Here is a 15,364-nt window from a genome sequence, read left to right as displayed (position 1 = left end):
AGACAAAGAGTCAGGGGTCGAGGACTCTCTCTGCCACTCCTACCCCCCAGCCCCTGCATGTCATTCCCAGCCTCCCTTCCCGTCCCAGCTCTTGTTGGAGATGGCAGGGGGCCCAGACCAGGAGCAAGTGGGGACCTTAGCTCCAGGGTGGCCCGAGCCCCTGACTCCCCCAAAATTTAGCAAACCTTTCTCCTGGTGCCCAGAAGAGTGTGCAGCCTGTCCTTACCTGGCTCCCAGCTGCCCGGCACCCACGCTGCAGCTGCCCCCTGCAAGGAAGGCTCAGGAAGCTGGGGAGGTGGGCCTGGGCCAACCTGCAGACACAAGACCCCTCTTCTGCTGTCTCTCTGTGACTTGCTCTGGGGGTCGCTCTGGGTTTTTCACAGCATGACTTTCTCTCTCTCTGTCTTTCCCTTTCTTTCCTGCCCAGGGCAGCTCTCTGGCCAGCACTGCTGCCCTCTCCTTCCCACTCCAGAGCCTTCCCCCGGGAGGCGGAGTCGGAGGGCCCTCGAAGGTCTGGGTGTCGTGACATCAGCCTAGGAGGCGGGCTGTGCCGCCCAGGGCCCTGGCAGGGAGGACCGGCCACCCCGCGAGAGGCAGGGACACCAAGGCCTTTCTCGGCTGTGTGACTGACCAGCGTGGGGCCAGGCTTGGGCCCCTCAGCCCAACCTCCACTGCCTCCTATCATTTGCAGTAACACCCACCACCTGCTCTCAGCACCTGGGCTCTCAGGAAACCTCCTTCTGAGCCTGACTCGGAAACTGATTTGCTGGGTCCGGGCCCTTGCCTGCTCTCTGCCGTGCCTGGTTCCTTCTCTGCAAAATGGCTGTGAGAGCAGAGGACCAGGAGGAAGGGAGGGAGGCAGCGAGCCCTGCCTCCCGGCCCTTCCTCCCCGCCCCACACACACTGCCCCAGGCCACTTCCCGAGGGCTCCCCTCAGATGCCCCTGAAGCTCATCACTTCACCACAGACCCACAGCTTGTTCCGGGGGTGAGGGATGGGGGTCCCTGTGGTCACTCATCATCCAGGAAACTTTCTCAAACCAGCTGACTGTGTGACTCACGCAAATTGAAGTGGAAAACGTGATTTTACAGTAGGGGAGAAGAGTAAACACGGAAGAATAAATAAAGTGTTCATTATTAGCGTCAGGGAAAACAGTGACACCCAGGACTCCCCGCTGAGACCTGGCCCTTGCACTTCAGGGCCCTTTGCCTGCAGCAACCCTGGCAGCCGCCCCAGCCAAGACGGCCTCTCCAGGGAGGGAGGCGCTCTTTTGAATTCTCTGTAACTGGGATGTGCCTGAGGGAAGGGGCCACCTGGCTGCCACCCACAGGATGGTGTAGGGCACCCGGTGTGGAGGGGGGAACCAATAGCCCAATGGCGCCCCCTGGAGAGCAAGGTTGAGCATCCAGCCTGTGCCTGGAGCAAGCAGGTGACAGCACTGGAACTCAGCCTCTGCTGGGGCTGAGTGAGTGAAGTGAGTGAAGTCGCTCAGTCGTGTCCGACTCTTTGCGACCCCGTGGACTGTAGCCCACCAGGCTCCTCTGTCCATGGGATTCTCCAGGCAACAATACTGGAGTGGGTTGCCATTTCCTTCTCCAGGGGATCTTCCCAACCCAGGGATCGAACCCAGGTCTCCTGCATTGCAGGCAGACGCTTTAACCTCTGAGCCACCAGGGAAGCCCCCTGCTGGGGCTGGGGTCCCCTCTAACCTGACGATCCTGACCCCTGAAGACCCCTGGCTGCGGGAGTGCATTTGACCAGCTGCCCATGATAGGAGTTGCTCCCGGACCCCATCCTCGCTGCTGGACTCCCACCCGCCATCTGGGGAGGTTCTTCTTGGTACCTAGCACCCCCCTAATCATCTCTTGCCAAGCGTCCCAGAGTGGGCGGGCAATAGGTGTCAGCCTCACACTGATGGGAAAACTGAACCCTGGAGAGGAAATGGTGCTCCAGGCAGAGTGCAGGGATGGAGGGAGTAGTGAGGGGGTGAGGGTGGGGCATGTTTCTCTCCAGATGCTGTCTAGCTACAACCACTCAGCACCCACCAGGGGCCAGGCGCTAAGCTAAGGTGGGCACCTCATTCATCATGTCCTCCTCTCCGTCTTGGCGGGAAATACTGGTCTTAGTTCAGTTCTCTCTCTCTCGTTCCCCTCCCTCAACCCAGTCACCAAGTTCTGTCCCTTCTATCTGCAAAATCGACCTGGTTTCTCCTCACCGCCAGCCCTGACTTTCTGGCTTGAGCTGCCGGCATCTTCCCACCAGCAGCCTCCACTCTGGTCCACCCCCCATCTGTGCCCCCACAAGCCCATCTCCTTTTTGGCCTCCTTCATGCAACTGCCCCCCATTCCTGCCCCCAGCAGGCTCCCACACCGCCTCACCACTCATTCTGTGTGTCCCTCACCAGCCTGTAGACTGCCCCACTGGAGGCACCGTGGCTGTCTGCACCCCCAGTGCCTGGGACAGACGCGGAAGAAGGCCAGGGGAAGGGACAACTGAGTGATCCCTATGACGGCAACCCCGATCCCCCCCGGGGAGCGAGGGAGAGCAGGGTCCAGCCTCAGCTGCAACTGCATCACGCGACTCTCAGACCAGAGGACAGTCCCCCAGGCCCAGGAAACGTCCCCTTCACTGTCATTCCAGGGACAAAGACACAGGAAGGCCTTTCTGGAATCGTGGTAACATTTATTCTGAGAACAGAACAGGTCTCCACTCACCTGACCCTGAGCTCGGCCCTGAGGGGTGAGTCAGGGTGGCACGGAAGTCACCCAGGTCAGGGGGGCACAGAGCAGGGGCCCCACCCATCTTCAAATGGGGACTTGAGGACCCGGTGAGCTGCAGACTGCACCAAGCAAGCAGGGCAGCTGCTCTCCCCACCCAACCTCCAGCCCAGCCTGAAAGACCTCCATCTTCACATACCCAGGCCCCAGGACCTCCTGGGACCCAGATCATCACACAGCCAGGAGCCAGCCTGGCCCACCCAAAGGGGTGGGAAGCAAGGGCAGGACTGCTGAGCCAGCTTTGTTTGAGAAGCGGGCAGGGGACAGTGCCCAGCCCCCAGGCAGATCACCCAGTTGGTCCTGGTTTCCCCCATAGCCCAGGGGCACATGGCTGAGCAAAGACCCACGTGTGGGCCCCAGAGGTCCCAGGCTGGCCTATCTGGCCCTCGCCTCTCCACCCAACTCTTCCTTTCCAATAGACATTGAGAAGTGGTGATTACATGACCGTGTATAGTGCATACACATACAGAGATACACAGAGAAAGGATACTGTTTTGCCCTTATTCAGCACTTGTTAGGAAGAGTGCTGACAAATGAGAATTATTGGCCCCACTTTACAGAAGGGGGAAATCGAGGCACAGGAGGTTTAAGCAACTTGCTCCTGGTCACACACAAAGTCCTCACCCTAGGCTCAGGTTCAGGAAAAGGACCTCCTTGTCCTTCAGTTCCTGGCCCCTCCCATGTCCCAGGACCAGGACACAGGGGCAGAGTGGGCCGGAGTAAGGAGGCAAAGTCAAGGATCCAGCAGATCCAGCCAGGACACTGCACCAAGGAGCCAGATCTGGAGCTGAAAAGTCAGGTTTCCTTGAAGGAATTCCCAGCAAGGCCACAGGAATTCCCCATCTTGAATCAACTGGACTTTTTCATTTACATCACCTGGCCTGGAGCCCAAGAAGGGCATAGAAGAGACCCAAAACTGACCACAGCCCTGACACTCTAAGAACACAGCTGACGCCGGTTGGCAAAACATCCCAATACAAACCCGTCTTCTTTATCCACCTCCAGAACTCCTCTGAGAAGGTATGACCTCGCTCACATCCCTCCCCAAGAAGATCAAAATAAAATCAGAGGATCACAGGAAGTGGAGTTTAAGAAGAAAAAAGGGTTCATGCTTTCAGCTTTCCTTTAAAAATCCCTGGTTAAAATTGAAAGTTAAAACGGAAAGAATACAAAACATTGAGGACTGAAAGGAGCATTTTGGTCCAGGCAGCAAGAGGGTTATATGGCTCCTCAGCCGCGTTTTTGGGGGGAATGTTGGTGGAGGTGTCTCTGGTCAGGAAGTGGATTTACCATCTCCTGCCAAGCGTGATGGGCGACCTGAGCCCTGCAGGCTGGAGACCACCATCCCAGAGCCTCTGCTCCGAGGAAAAGCCCAGGTCTTGCAGCAGAGTGTGCCCTGGGAGCGTGTGCCTCCCATGGAGTCCCCACGCTGCCCTCCACCTGCTGGCCCACTACACCAGACACACTCCTTCCCACATCAGGGCAGTGGGGGCAGGACGCCCTTCCCCGACACCACTGCCACTGCCTCTCCAGAGGCTGGGAATGAAATTGGAACCTAGAAGGAGAAGGTGACTGCAGCCCCTCTGGGCATCTGCCTCTGAGAGGACCTAAGAGCAGAGGCAAGGTCCAGGATGGCTGCCAGGTCTCCCGCAGCTGTGGGGAGGGGCCTGACTCCATCTGGGGTCTCACGGACACTGTTTATTCATTTGGCAAATCTCCTTTGAATAACTGAACGACAGGCAGGTGAGTGGGTAGGATTGGAGAACGGACAGATGTCACCTGCACACTTCTCTAATTCCAGCCTGAGCAGGAACCCAAGAGCCAAGCAGCCTTTCAAGGTGGCTAGAAAACCAGATGAAGGTGACAGAGACAGCAAGTCTGGGACACAGGGGCAGGCCCTGGGCACACGTGGGACAAGGGTGGGCCTTGGGGATGTGGCAGTTTGTGTAAACAAGTGACATCGTGGCACTCCATTGGCGGACAGCAGGGCCTTGGGAAAAGGTTTTCAATGGACAGAGTCCCTTAGCCATGGTGGCAGTTGGGGTAGGGGGTGCTATTTTAAATCTCAGGCAAGAAGACTCTTCCATGAGAAGGGAATGCTTTGGGGTCCTTGGGACACTGAGGCCCAGAGAGGGGCAGAGACCTCCCAAGGTCACACAGCAGGTCAGTGCAAAGGTGGGAAAAGGACCCCGGTGTCCTGCTCCCAGGAGAGTCCCTGGCCAGGTTGGGGACATGCAGATGGTGATGACAGCTGCAGGTGCAGGTAGATGGGCGGGTATCAGACGGCCGTGAGGGAGGCGCTGCTGAGCACACGCAGAGCAACGGTGCCCGGCAGGTCGCTGGGCTGCCGGCTGCTGCGGTCCCGGAGGTGGAGGGTGTGCAGGGCCTGGAGGTCGTCCGCGTTGGCCTTCAGGTGCACCTGGCCCAGGAACTCATCTTTCAGGACTCGGTGGTTCCAGATCTGGAAAGAGACAGAGGATGGTGCAGGGTCATCGCGGAGGAGAAGAGTATAGGTCTATGGGGGTGCGGCAACAGTGGCAGAGCCTTGAGTCTCCTTCCTGCGGCGCAAGATGGGCGAAGGAAAAGAAGCTCTGCACTGCCTCTGCCTCACCAGGACCTTGGGCAAGGCTGCGCCCCTTCCGGAGCCTCTGGCTTCCTTCCATCTGTCAAAGCTCCCCTCCATGTATAAAGTCTGTCACTATTAGCTCTGCTGTTGACCTTGGGTGACCTTGGACAAGCGATACACCCCCTGCTCTGGTTTCCCCATCTTTAGTATGAGGGTTGGATCAGTGGCCCCGACGGGTCCTTTCAACCCCAACATCTATGGGTCTGTGATTAGATCCAGCGGGACCCAGCGCGGTAGCTTCCCCAGGGTCCCCAGGCATTTGTGTACAGATGGTTTCTCACCGGAGAGATGCTGGCCTGGGTCTTGGGGACACAGCTTCCTGTCAATGAGCTCAGAATCATGGCCACCTTGGCCTGAGAGGGTACGGAAGCACACGTCCTGAACCCTGGGTTTCTTTTTTATTTTTTAATTTTATCATTTGTTTTTGGTTGTGCTGGGTCTTCATTGCTGCACAGGCTTTTCTCTAGTTCCAGCGAGCAGGGACTACTCTCTAGTTATGCTGCGCGGGCTTCTCTTTGCAAAGTGGCTTCTCTTGTTGTGGAACACAGGCTCTAGGGTGCTCAGGTTTCAGCAAGTCTCAGCTTCCAGGCTCTAGAGCACAGGCTCAGCAGTTGTGGCACACGGGCTTAGTTGCTCCGCGGCATGTGGGATCTTCCTGGACCAGGGATTGAACCTGTCTCCTGCATTGGTAAGCAGATTCTTTACCACTGGACCACCAGGAAGCCCCAGGACCCTGGCTTTCTGATCCTCTGCTCTCAGGCAACAGCCACCCCCTCCATCTGCCACCTGGGGAATTTAAGGAACAACTCCCAAGGCTTTGGGGCAAGGTGGGCAGAGATGACACTGTCTGTGGCTGGGAGACTGACCCTGCTGTGTCCCACAATCACTCCAGCTTATCCACCCCCATTCACCCAGCCCATGGAGGGGACTCCGGGGCTCCAGGAGGGACAGGCAGGAGAATTCTCAAGGCCACACCAGGTCAGGCACAGAACGGGAACAAGAACCCAGCGTTCCTGGGTCCCTGTGGTCCCTGCCACACTGAGCTCAGCCATTCTGAGTGGGGAAACATGAGGCCAGGAGCCTAGGAGAGACGCCAGACAGGACGACTCACCTGCACAGTGATGGGCTGGCTCGGCTTCTTGCGGTAGAAGACGCCTTTCACATCATACTCAGGTGTCGAGGTGCCCTTCTGCACGGCCGAGCGGACTTTGTCCCCCTCACACTTGATGATCACGTAAGAGTTAGCCCCTGAAAGAGGGAGTGGGCAATGGGGTGAGGGTAGGGGCTGGGGCAGGGTCCGGATGAGACAGAACTCAGGAATCAGAAGCCTGGGCTCATGTTTTCAGGAGAAGGGAGACCAGAGCCTGCCCAACTCCCTAACTTCCAGAGATAAGAAGGGGTTCACTGGTAATCTCTGGCCTCCATACCTTTACCAAGGCTGTTCCCCCTTCCCAGAGCACCAGGCTTCATACCTTAACATCTCCACGACCTGTAGAAAGGCCACTTCCTCTAGGAAGCCTTCCCTGAACCCTCCCTCCCAGCTGCCTGATCCTGCATTGACTGCCCCGCACACTGGAGACTGTCCACGGGCAGGTGGCAGAAACTGCCCCGCTCAGTGTGCCCAGCTTCATCCCAAGGCTGGGCCCAAAGTGGATGTCAGGAAAGCTTTCTCATTCAGTAAGAGCAGGAGAGCTATGGAGGCTGTGTCTGTGGCTGGGGGATGAGGGCTGGGGGCTTTCTCCAGGCAAGCTCACCTGTCGGGGAGTCTTTGAGACCTGCGGCCCTCAAGACGTGTACCTGGGTCACCTGCTGGGGATAGCCGCACAGGGAGCTCCAGCAGGTGCGGGGAGGCTCGTCCAGGCGCAGCTCCCTGGTGCAGGGCAGAGAAGAGGTGGGAGGTGATGGAGAGACCAGGAAGGCGGAAAGTCAGGGGATTTGAGGGCGAGGCAGGGGCAGGAGCAGTGCTGAGTCCACACAATGCTGGACTCGGGCAAACAAACCCCCGTCAGCTTCCTGATGTTGCATCCTGACCCCAGGGTGCCCCCTCCTCCCCCAGGGAAAAGCAGTGTGCTATGCGTTACAGAGTGCCAAGCACTCTGCTGGGATGAAGCAGATATTGTTTCTAATCCTCACAAAGTCCTGAGAGCTAGGTAACTATTAGGCCCATTTTACACACTAAGAAGCATCAGGCTCACTGGGCTTCCCTGGTGAATCAGATGGTAAAGAATCTGGCTGCATATACGGGAGATTGAGATTCGATCCCTAGACTGGGAAGACCTCCTAGAGAAAAGAATGGCTACACACTCCAGTATTCTTGCCTGGAAAAATTGCATGGACAGAGAAGCCCGGCAGGCTACAGTCAATAGCGTCTCAAAGAGTCGGACACAACTAACACTTACTTACTGAGGCTCACTGGGGAAAAGGCCTTGCCCACACAGCACAGACTGGCCGGACCGAGGTCCACTGATTCCACAAAGTGCCTCCCCAGTCTGGGATGTGGGACTCTGGGCTGCCTAGCAGGTGGGAGGGCAGTGTGGGGACACACGGGGATGTACCGAGTCAGGCTTGGGGGTGGTTTCAGGGTCTACCTAGTAATACTCAACCACTGACCGCATGACCTTAGAAATCCACCCCAACCTCAATCCGCAATTCTGATCTGTAAAGTGGAGGGGTCAGACCTCCCACCCCGGGTTCAGGAGGAGCAAACAACATGAGAGAAAGCTTCTTTTTAAAGAAGAGCCGTGCACACGTTAGCAGTTGTTCCTTCACGTGGATGACAGGGGCTGGGATAGGGAGGAGGGAAAAGCAAAAGAGATGGATGCTGATGTCGGCCCAGGGAGGCTGGAGGCCCAGGCTCCACGCCGTGGGACGACACTGAACATGTCTGGGCTGCATATGGTGGGTCAGCCTGGAGTGGCCCTGGGCCTGGCCGGCCCCCACACACCGGCAGTTGGAGGGCACGTCAGTGAAGACTCGGAGCAGGAACTCGCCAGTGTGGCCTGGCTCGAAGGTGGTGGGGATGATGACGTAGCGGCCCTCGGGCTGCTCTGTGCGCAGGAAGACGCTGCGGGAGTTGATGTAGATGGAGCTGGCGGCCCTGTGCTGCAGGCTGTGCATGCGGTACTGGCGGTTCTCCTCCACCTGCCGGGGACAGAAGCGCTGGGTCTCACAGAGCCCCCTCTCATCCCACCCCACATCTCCAATCGCCCTCCCCCTCGTGACCAGAATAGGCAAATCTACAGTCAGAAGTAGACCAGCCTCTGCCTAGGGCTGGGGGAGGGGGCGGTGGGGGGACCAGGTGGATGACACTGGGTAATATCGGCTAAAGGGCGTGAGGTTTCTTTTGCAGGTGATGAAAGTGTCTTAAAGTTGACTGTGGTGATGGCCGCACAACTCTATGAATACACTTTAAATGAGTGAATCACATGGTCTGTGAATTATATCTCATGAAGCTGTTGGGGTGGGAGGCAGTGGCAATGGGAATCCCCCTGGTGACAATGTCCGTGGGGTTTCTGACATCATAACAGAACCAAGTAGCACTGTCTGTAGAGGTCACAGCATGTGCCCAGAAATGACATCACCAGCTAACAGGATATGCTAGACCATTTCATTCCTGGAATAAGCACCATGATAAGCTACAGTCACATCAGCAAAGGTCATGCCACGTCAAAGTCACAATATTAGCACACAGTGAGTGTCCCAACACACTGACATGAACAAACTGTCATAATACAGCCCAGCATACCAAAGGCCAGGGCCTCAACTCGGGCCATGGACCTAGCAGATACACGTGGTTTCACTGGGCTCTTGGTGTCTGGCAGGCCCACACTGTCCCTCTATGCTGAGTGTCATCACATGCAGGGCATCACAACATGTGGAAGGTCTTGGGGCCCCAGTCAGGGAGCGGCCGGTGGGAACCCCACCTGGCTCTGCCCAGGATGCCTCCTCCCAGTGCCCAGCAAGGCCTCCGACTCAAGGGGACCAGAGCTCTGAGGGAGGGAGCAGCGTGGGGCCTCCCACAGCCCAGCCCCGACCACCAGCAATCCTCCCCTTTCCTGTCCAGACAGCCTGTGGTTCTGGGGCAGGAAGAAGTCAGGCTGTGAGTTCCCATGAGGCCAGTGCAAGGCAGGCTGGGCGTCTGTGGGGACTGAAACAAGACCCGTGTCACAGCATGCCCAGGGCATCAGCCAATGTGTCCAGGTTGACATGGTGAGGCCGGAGGCCAAAGTGTTCCAGAATGTTCTCCCCCAGGCCCAGGCAGCTCGGACTCTCCTCACCCAGAGCAGGGGTGCGGCTGGCCTCACCTTGTAGATGTCGAAGCCGATGGCCAGATTTTCACCCTTGCCGCCCCGGCGGGTGGACTGTTTTGGCCGCTGCTGGATGCAAATCAGCACTTCATCTTCTGGCTTTTTGACATCAAAGATGTACTGTGGGTGGGGCAGAGAAAGAGGGACATGCAGTGAGGCCACACCAAAGAAGATGGGCCCACTGGCTCCAGAAACTGTGTGCGCTTGGGCGTCACCTCCCCTCTCCAAGCCTCAGTCCCTCATCTGTGAGATGGGCTGCCAATGCCCACCCCTGCATGTGGGGTGGCAGGACTTGGGGAGATGATGGATGCTCAGCTCTAAGACTTCAAGATTTCACGGAGCAGGTGGTGCTCAATGACACCAGGAATGGGGACTAGGTGGGTTCCAGGATCATGACCAAGGAGGCTGCAGAGGAGGGGTCCCTGTGGGGAGTCAGCCTGGCTGAGGTCCCCCGGAAGGAGCAGCACCGTGTGTGGAAACAAGGGATCTGAGCCTGAGCTCAGCCTCTAAATAAAATGTCCCTATAGCTCTTGTCAGGACACTCATTAGTCCTCAGGGCCTGTTTCCTCATCTTGACCACGTGCAGGTCAGACCATGAGGTTGGGGGTGACAGGACCACCCAGACATGCCCATCCAACCCCACTGTACAAACAGATGTGCTGAGATCCATGGAGGAATAGGGATGTACCCAGGGTCACACATGAGGCCATGGCAGGACTTTGGTGGGGGCCCCACAGCTGCTCAAGGGGCGGTGGGCAGGGGTCCCCAAGGAGGCCCACCTGCGGGTTCTGGAAGAAGGTGTCCTTGTGGTTAATGCAGCCCCCGCTCCGGTTCTGCAGTGGGTCCTCGTGCCGCGTCCAAGCGCCACGCAGCCGGGCCTCCTCCCACGTCTTGTGGATGCTCAGGTAAGACGTGTTGATCAGACGGCACTTGATGATGTCCGTGAAGTAGCGGCACAAGTCCTCGAAGGTCATCCTGGGTATGGCAAGCAGCTGAGCCGGCCGGTCCCCCTCCCTGCCAGCTACCCACTCACCCCACATCCTCTGGACCATGACCCACACAGTGTGAGCACAGACATGGCTTCACAGCGACCCTTCACGTCTCTTGTGGCCTCAGTCTCCTGCTTTGTAAAATGGGCATCAATCTAACAGCGGCTGACTACTTCGCAGAGTTGGCACAGGAATTAAGCTATGCGATAAAAACATGTAGTACAACTTCTGGCAGAAAGGAGTTGGCAAAGGCTGGCTGTTACAATCATTACTAGTACGAATAACTGATATGTACAGCCCTCTACAGTTTATACAGCATATTTCCATCCATTATAGTCCACAGCCAGTGGTGGGAACCCCTTGGTAGGTGAGCTGCGGGGACCAGGACGCTGCCACCCCTCCAGCAGCCTAAGCGGGAGGAGGGAAAGGGCCCACCCCCCTTCAAGGGTGCACATACATGAGAACATGCACATATATGCATCAAGGGTGAAGATACACAAGAAAGGCCTTACGAGAAATTCTTCCCATTCCTGATGAGGGTTTTCTACTGCTGTTTTAATTCAACTAGCCCCTGAGCCAGACTAGGCCAAGTGGATCTCGTCCACAGGAGCCCAGACCAGAGGGCCTAGGGGGCTTTCCTGCAGCGGCTCCCCCGACACCTGCAGGAGGGGACCGCACTAGGGTGCCAGGATCACTGCCACCTGCCTCTGGGTCTGCCTGGGGCCCTCACAGCATCTCCCACACACAGGGTACCCCTCCAGGAAGTGGCTCAGTCTCCAAATAAAGTGTCCTGCTGAAGAAAGACACTGAGCCTAGCATACAGCCAGGGCTAAACGTGGAATGAATGAACGCAACAGTGAATGAATGCAGTGATCACGAATATGCTCTCTAAGCCAGGCTGCTACGAGCTTCCCAGCCCACCTGCCTGGCCTCCCTGAACTCACTCTCCCCAAACCATGCTCTCTTGCCTCTGGGCTGGGTCTCCACAAGGCTCCTTTGCACCCTGAGTCTTAGCTCCTCTGTGAGGCCTCTCCTCTTCCTACCTGCTCTTGGCATCAGGCAGTCATGCGCCCTAGGTCCTCTGGTCAGTTGCCCACTAGTACCTGGTCTAGTACCCTGGTCTACTTGCCGAGGGCTCCGCCTGGGTACCAGAGCAGCCCAGGGTCCCCTGAGGTGGGAAGTGGGGAACTATGGGGACAAAATGGTCCATTCTGCCCAATTCACTTCACAGGGGAAGGAACAGGCCCAAAGAGATGCCGTGACTTGTCCAAGGTCACACGACAATTTGACTGTGAGGCACTGGCTAGAGCCCTGACTCCTGCCATCCTGTCCAGTGCTCCCTGCCTGGCACACGGGAGGGTGCCCTCTCAGCCCTGGACACCTGCCCTGGGCAAGGGCACACTCACCAGAACTCGCCGTCATCCTGCACGGTCACACCCAACTTCTCCCGCTCACTCTTGCTCACCTTCTGCCACTCCTCTGAGCTGGGATGCGAGCACAGAGAGGCAAGAGGGGAGAGGATCAGAGGAGGAACCCCATCAGAGCCACCCCGGCGAGGGACAGGAGGCGTGAGGGATGGCTCAGCAACAGGCCTCCATCAGCGTGAGGGCGGTCGGGGGCACAGGGCCATGCCCAGTCCCTCTCCAAGAAGCCTTCTCTGCCCACTCTTGCAGGTAACTGCGGGCTGCCACCATGCCAGGACCTGGGGGTCTGGGAGCCAAGCTTCAGGCTCAGGGAGAAGGGGGAGCTGACTCTCAACGAAGGGAGCTCCTTCAATGGGGCTCTGGGCTCCACTCCTCTCCTGGCCTCACCAGGGCCATGAGCCAAGCACAGGGCAGTCAGTCCCATTCCCACCCCTGGGGGCCTCCCTTCCTGCTTTCCTCACTGTTGCACCAGAGGGGTCTCCGCATCCCCTAAGGAATCAGCTCCTCCCCACCTCCAGACCTCCACCCACACTGAATCCACCCCCACACGCCCCTCCAAAGACGGTCTTCTCCTCATGTCACCCTCCCCCCAAATCCTTCAAGGCGCCAGGCCTGGTGCCACCTCCTCCAGGAAGCCCACCCGGTCCTTGCCCGAGCCCCCGGCCCTCGGCCCACCCACCTGGGGCCTGCCCCGTGCTTCCCCTCCCACCGCCCCACCCACGCCCCCGCCCCGGGCCTCACGTGTCGCTCCAGGGCCCGTTCCACTCCCGCTCGCCCCAGGGGTTGCGCAGGCGGATCATGTCCAGCTTCTCCGACTTGAAGAAGGCCAGCAGGCCGTGGCCCAGGCGCACCTTGCGCACATCCGTGATGGCGTACGCGTGGCCCTTCACCAGGCCACACGCCAGCCGGGCCTCCATGTCTGCCGCTGTCACTGCCTGTGGGACACACATGCTCAGAGGCGGGGCCTGTAGGGCTCCAGCGGGAGCAGGGGCACACCGCCCCCTACAGGACGGGGCGGGAAGGGCGCCCCGACGACCTCCTTCCTCTGCCGTTAGGGGCTGACCTGGCATTCACAGCCCTTTACGAAGGCTGGGACCTGCAGTGGGGTCAGCCCGCAGCTGTGCTGGAGGCCCCTAGCACGGACGCAATTCTGCAACCTGGCTGTTAAAACATTAGCTCAATATCAACCATGGTGGGAGTATTTACACCACTGAAGTCAGCCAATCAGGGCTTTTTAATTTTCCAGATAGTCGTTTTATCAATACACCACTTGGTCAGCCAAGCATGGGTTCAAATTCTGCTTGAGTCCTCACTTTCCCACCCAAAACACGAGCAGTCAGTGAAATAAGACGATCCTCTTGCAGCTCCCAAGCCTGTGCCAGCAGGTGGAAGGGGCTCCCTCCCCACTTCCAGCCGCCTCTTGGCTTGATTGTTTCAAAGCTTGGCTGAGGGACTCTCAAATGTACACACACCCATGTCTCCAATATGAGAAGGCCAGAATGGGGGTGCTGGTTGAACAATGTGGGCAAGGCCTTAGGGCAGGGGGCCTGAGGCTTGTGCTGTCCAGCCCTGGGAAGGGGTTGCACTCTCTAACTGCTCCCCTCCTCCCATGAGGCTGAGGGTCTGATTTATGAGCCAACCTCAGTAGGGGCTCTGCCTGGGAAGCCATAGTCAGCCCCCACCCCAATCAGGTCGATGAAGGGTTGTGGGGGTAGCCTCTGGGGCTTGTCTCTGTGTGCTCACCTTGATGGAGGCGCTGATGAGGCCTCCCCGGCTGTGCACTTTCAGCACACGCTCAAAGAGCTGGTTCCTCTTGGCCTCATCGTTGGCAAAATCACCCTCAGTCAAGTCGATGGGCTCAGAAACCCCACCTGTGAAGTCCACCAACGCATCCGCTGTGTTGCCTCCATCCAGGGCCTGGTAACAGCCTGCCAGCCTGGAAGCAATGTGGAAAGAACTCGTAGCTCACATTCCCCAGCCTTATAGGTGAGATTTCTAAGACTCAGAGAGGTCAAAAGAACGACTAAGGTCACACAGCAGGTCACACAACAGAGCTAATACCAAAACTCAGGTCTCTGGCTCCGAGGCCAACATCCATCCCATGAACCACACCATTTTGTCACTCAAATACCCCTTTGCCTTCACAGCCTCATCTTCCAAACTTAGCTGTCTAGAAATCCAGCAATTCTTTTCAAAATTGTTAAAAGTTCATATGTCTTTTGACATATCATTTCTGGATGACTAACATTATTAATAACAATGTAAAACTGGATATCATCTAAATGTCTAACAACAGGGAATTGATTTTAAAAGCTAATGCTACATCTCAACTCTGGAACATTAAGCAGCCACTGAGCAAAACACTAAAAGAATTCTTACTGCAGGGAAAATGCTAGTGCTTTCTAGTAACATTAGAAAAAGCAAGACAGTCGGATTCCAATTATGTCTAAAATGCATACAATATTTCATTTCAAAAAGATTAAGCATCTACTCCAGGTGGCGCAGTGGAAAGAATCTGCCAATGCAGGAGACATACGAGATGCAAGTTCTATCCCTGGAGTCAAGAAGATCTCCTGGAGTAGGAAATGGCAACCCATTCTGGTATCTTTGCCTGGAGAATGGACAGAGGAGCCTGGTGAGCTACTGTCCAGGGGGTTGCAAAGAGCTGGACATGACTGAGCAACTGAGCACAGTACACCATGGGCAACATGTTGGATGCTACAGATACAGTTGTGGCTCCTTTAGGGTCAGGGTCTTAAAGGCAGAATACTGAATGTGGATGTGAGAAGCAAAATGGGATATCTGGCAAAATGTCATTTCATACGCCCGCAGAACACCAGCACAGGTTTTGAAAAGTAACCAACAAACAAAAGAGGCATCAAAGATGTTAGAAGAGCTGCCAGTGGTGGAGGAGGGCGTGGGGAGAGCAAAGGGAGGAAATGGAGACATGCAGGCGGGGGACCTTGAGGGGACAATGTCATGCTGTCCCGAGCTGAGGAGCTGCCTCATTTATTAATCCAGATGGCCCAGAACTGGGGAGCGGAGAGCAGCGGCCTAGGAGACTCTATAGGAATATGGGAGAGTTTTATTATCCTCTGCATGGCTTTCTGTATTTTCTGGATTTGCTGTAACAGACACATATTCATTTTATAATCTAAAAAATAAACAAACTTTAAAAAAAAAAAAAGCAAGCATAAATTGTACAGCCCTCTGTGGAGAACAACTTGGTGGTTTCTCAAAA

General features: G+C 56.8%; 2 protein-coding genes across 2 annotated transcripts in view; both read right to left on the bottom strand.

The window, feature by feature from the left end:
- Positions 1-1,581, bottom strand: part of MYO7A (myosin VIIA) — a 107,876-nt gene extending 106,295 nt beyond the window's left edge. The window contains exon 1 of the mRNA XM_088843197.1: positions 227-1,581. The gene's annotated coding sequence lies outside the window, so the exon portion shown is untranslated. The remainder of the gene's footprint in view (positions 1-226) is intronic.
- A 1,083-nt stretch (positions 1,582-2,664) lies between these two features.
- The window catches only part of CAPN5 (calpain 5), a 55,791-nt gene continuing 43,091 nt past the window's right edge, over positions 2,665-15,364 (bottom strand). The window contains exons 5-13 of the mRNA XM_055423742.2: positions 13,867-14,059; positions 12,865-13,058; positions 12,106-12,183; positions 10,490-10,685; positions 9,708-9,830; positions 8,348-8,544; positions 7,158-7,273; positions 6,515-6,651; positions 2,665-5,238 (exon numbers count right to left, since the gene is read on the bottom strand). Of these exons, the coding sequence (XP_055279717.2) occupies positions 5,056-5,238; positions 6,515-6,651; positions 7,158-7,273; positions 8,348-8,544; positions 9,708-9,830; positions 10,490-10,685; positions 12,106-12,183; positions 12,865-13,058; positions 13,867-14,059 (1,417 nt within the window). The 3' untranslated portion in view covers positions 2,665-5,055. The remainder of the gene's footprint in view (positions 5,239-6,514; positions 6,652-7,157; positions 7,274-8,347; positions 8,545-9,707; positions 9,831-10,489; positions 10,686-12,105; positions 12,184-12,864; positions 13,059-13,866; positions 14,060-15,364) is intronic.

The sequence above is a fragment of the Moschus berezovskii genome, chromosome 14 (genome assembly GCF_049115385.1).
Source record: "Moschus berezovskii isolate FMDL1 chromosome 14, NW_MosBer_1.0, whole genome shotgun sequence".
In the NCBI taxonomy this organism is placed as follows: domain Eukaryota; kingdom Metazoa; phylum Chordata; class Mammalia; order Artiodactyla; family Moschidae; genus Moschus; species Moschus berezovskii.
This window is presented reverse-complemented; position numbering and strand designations above follow the sequence as displayed.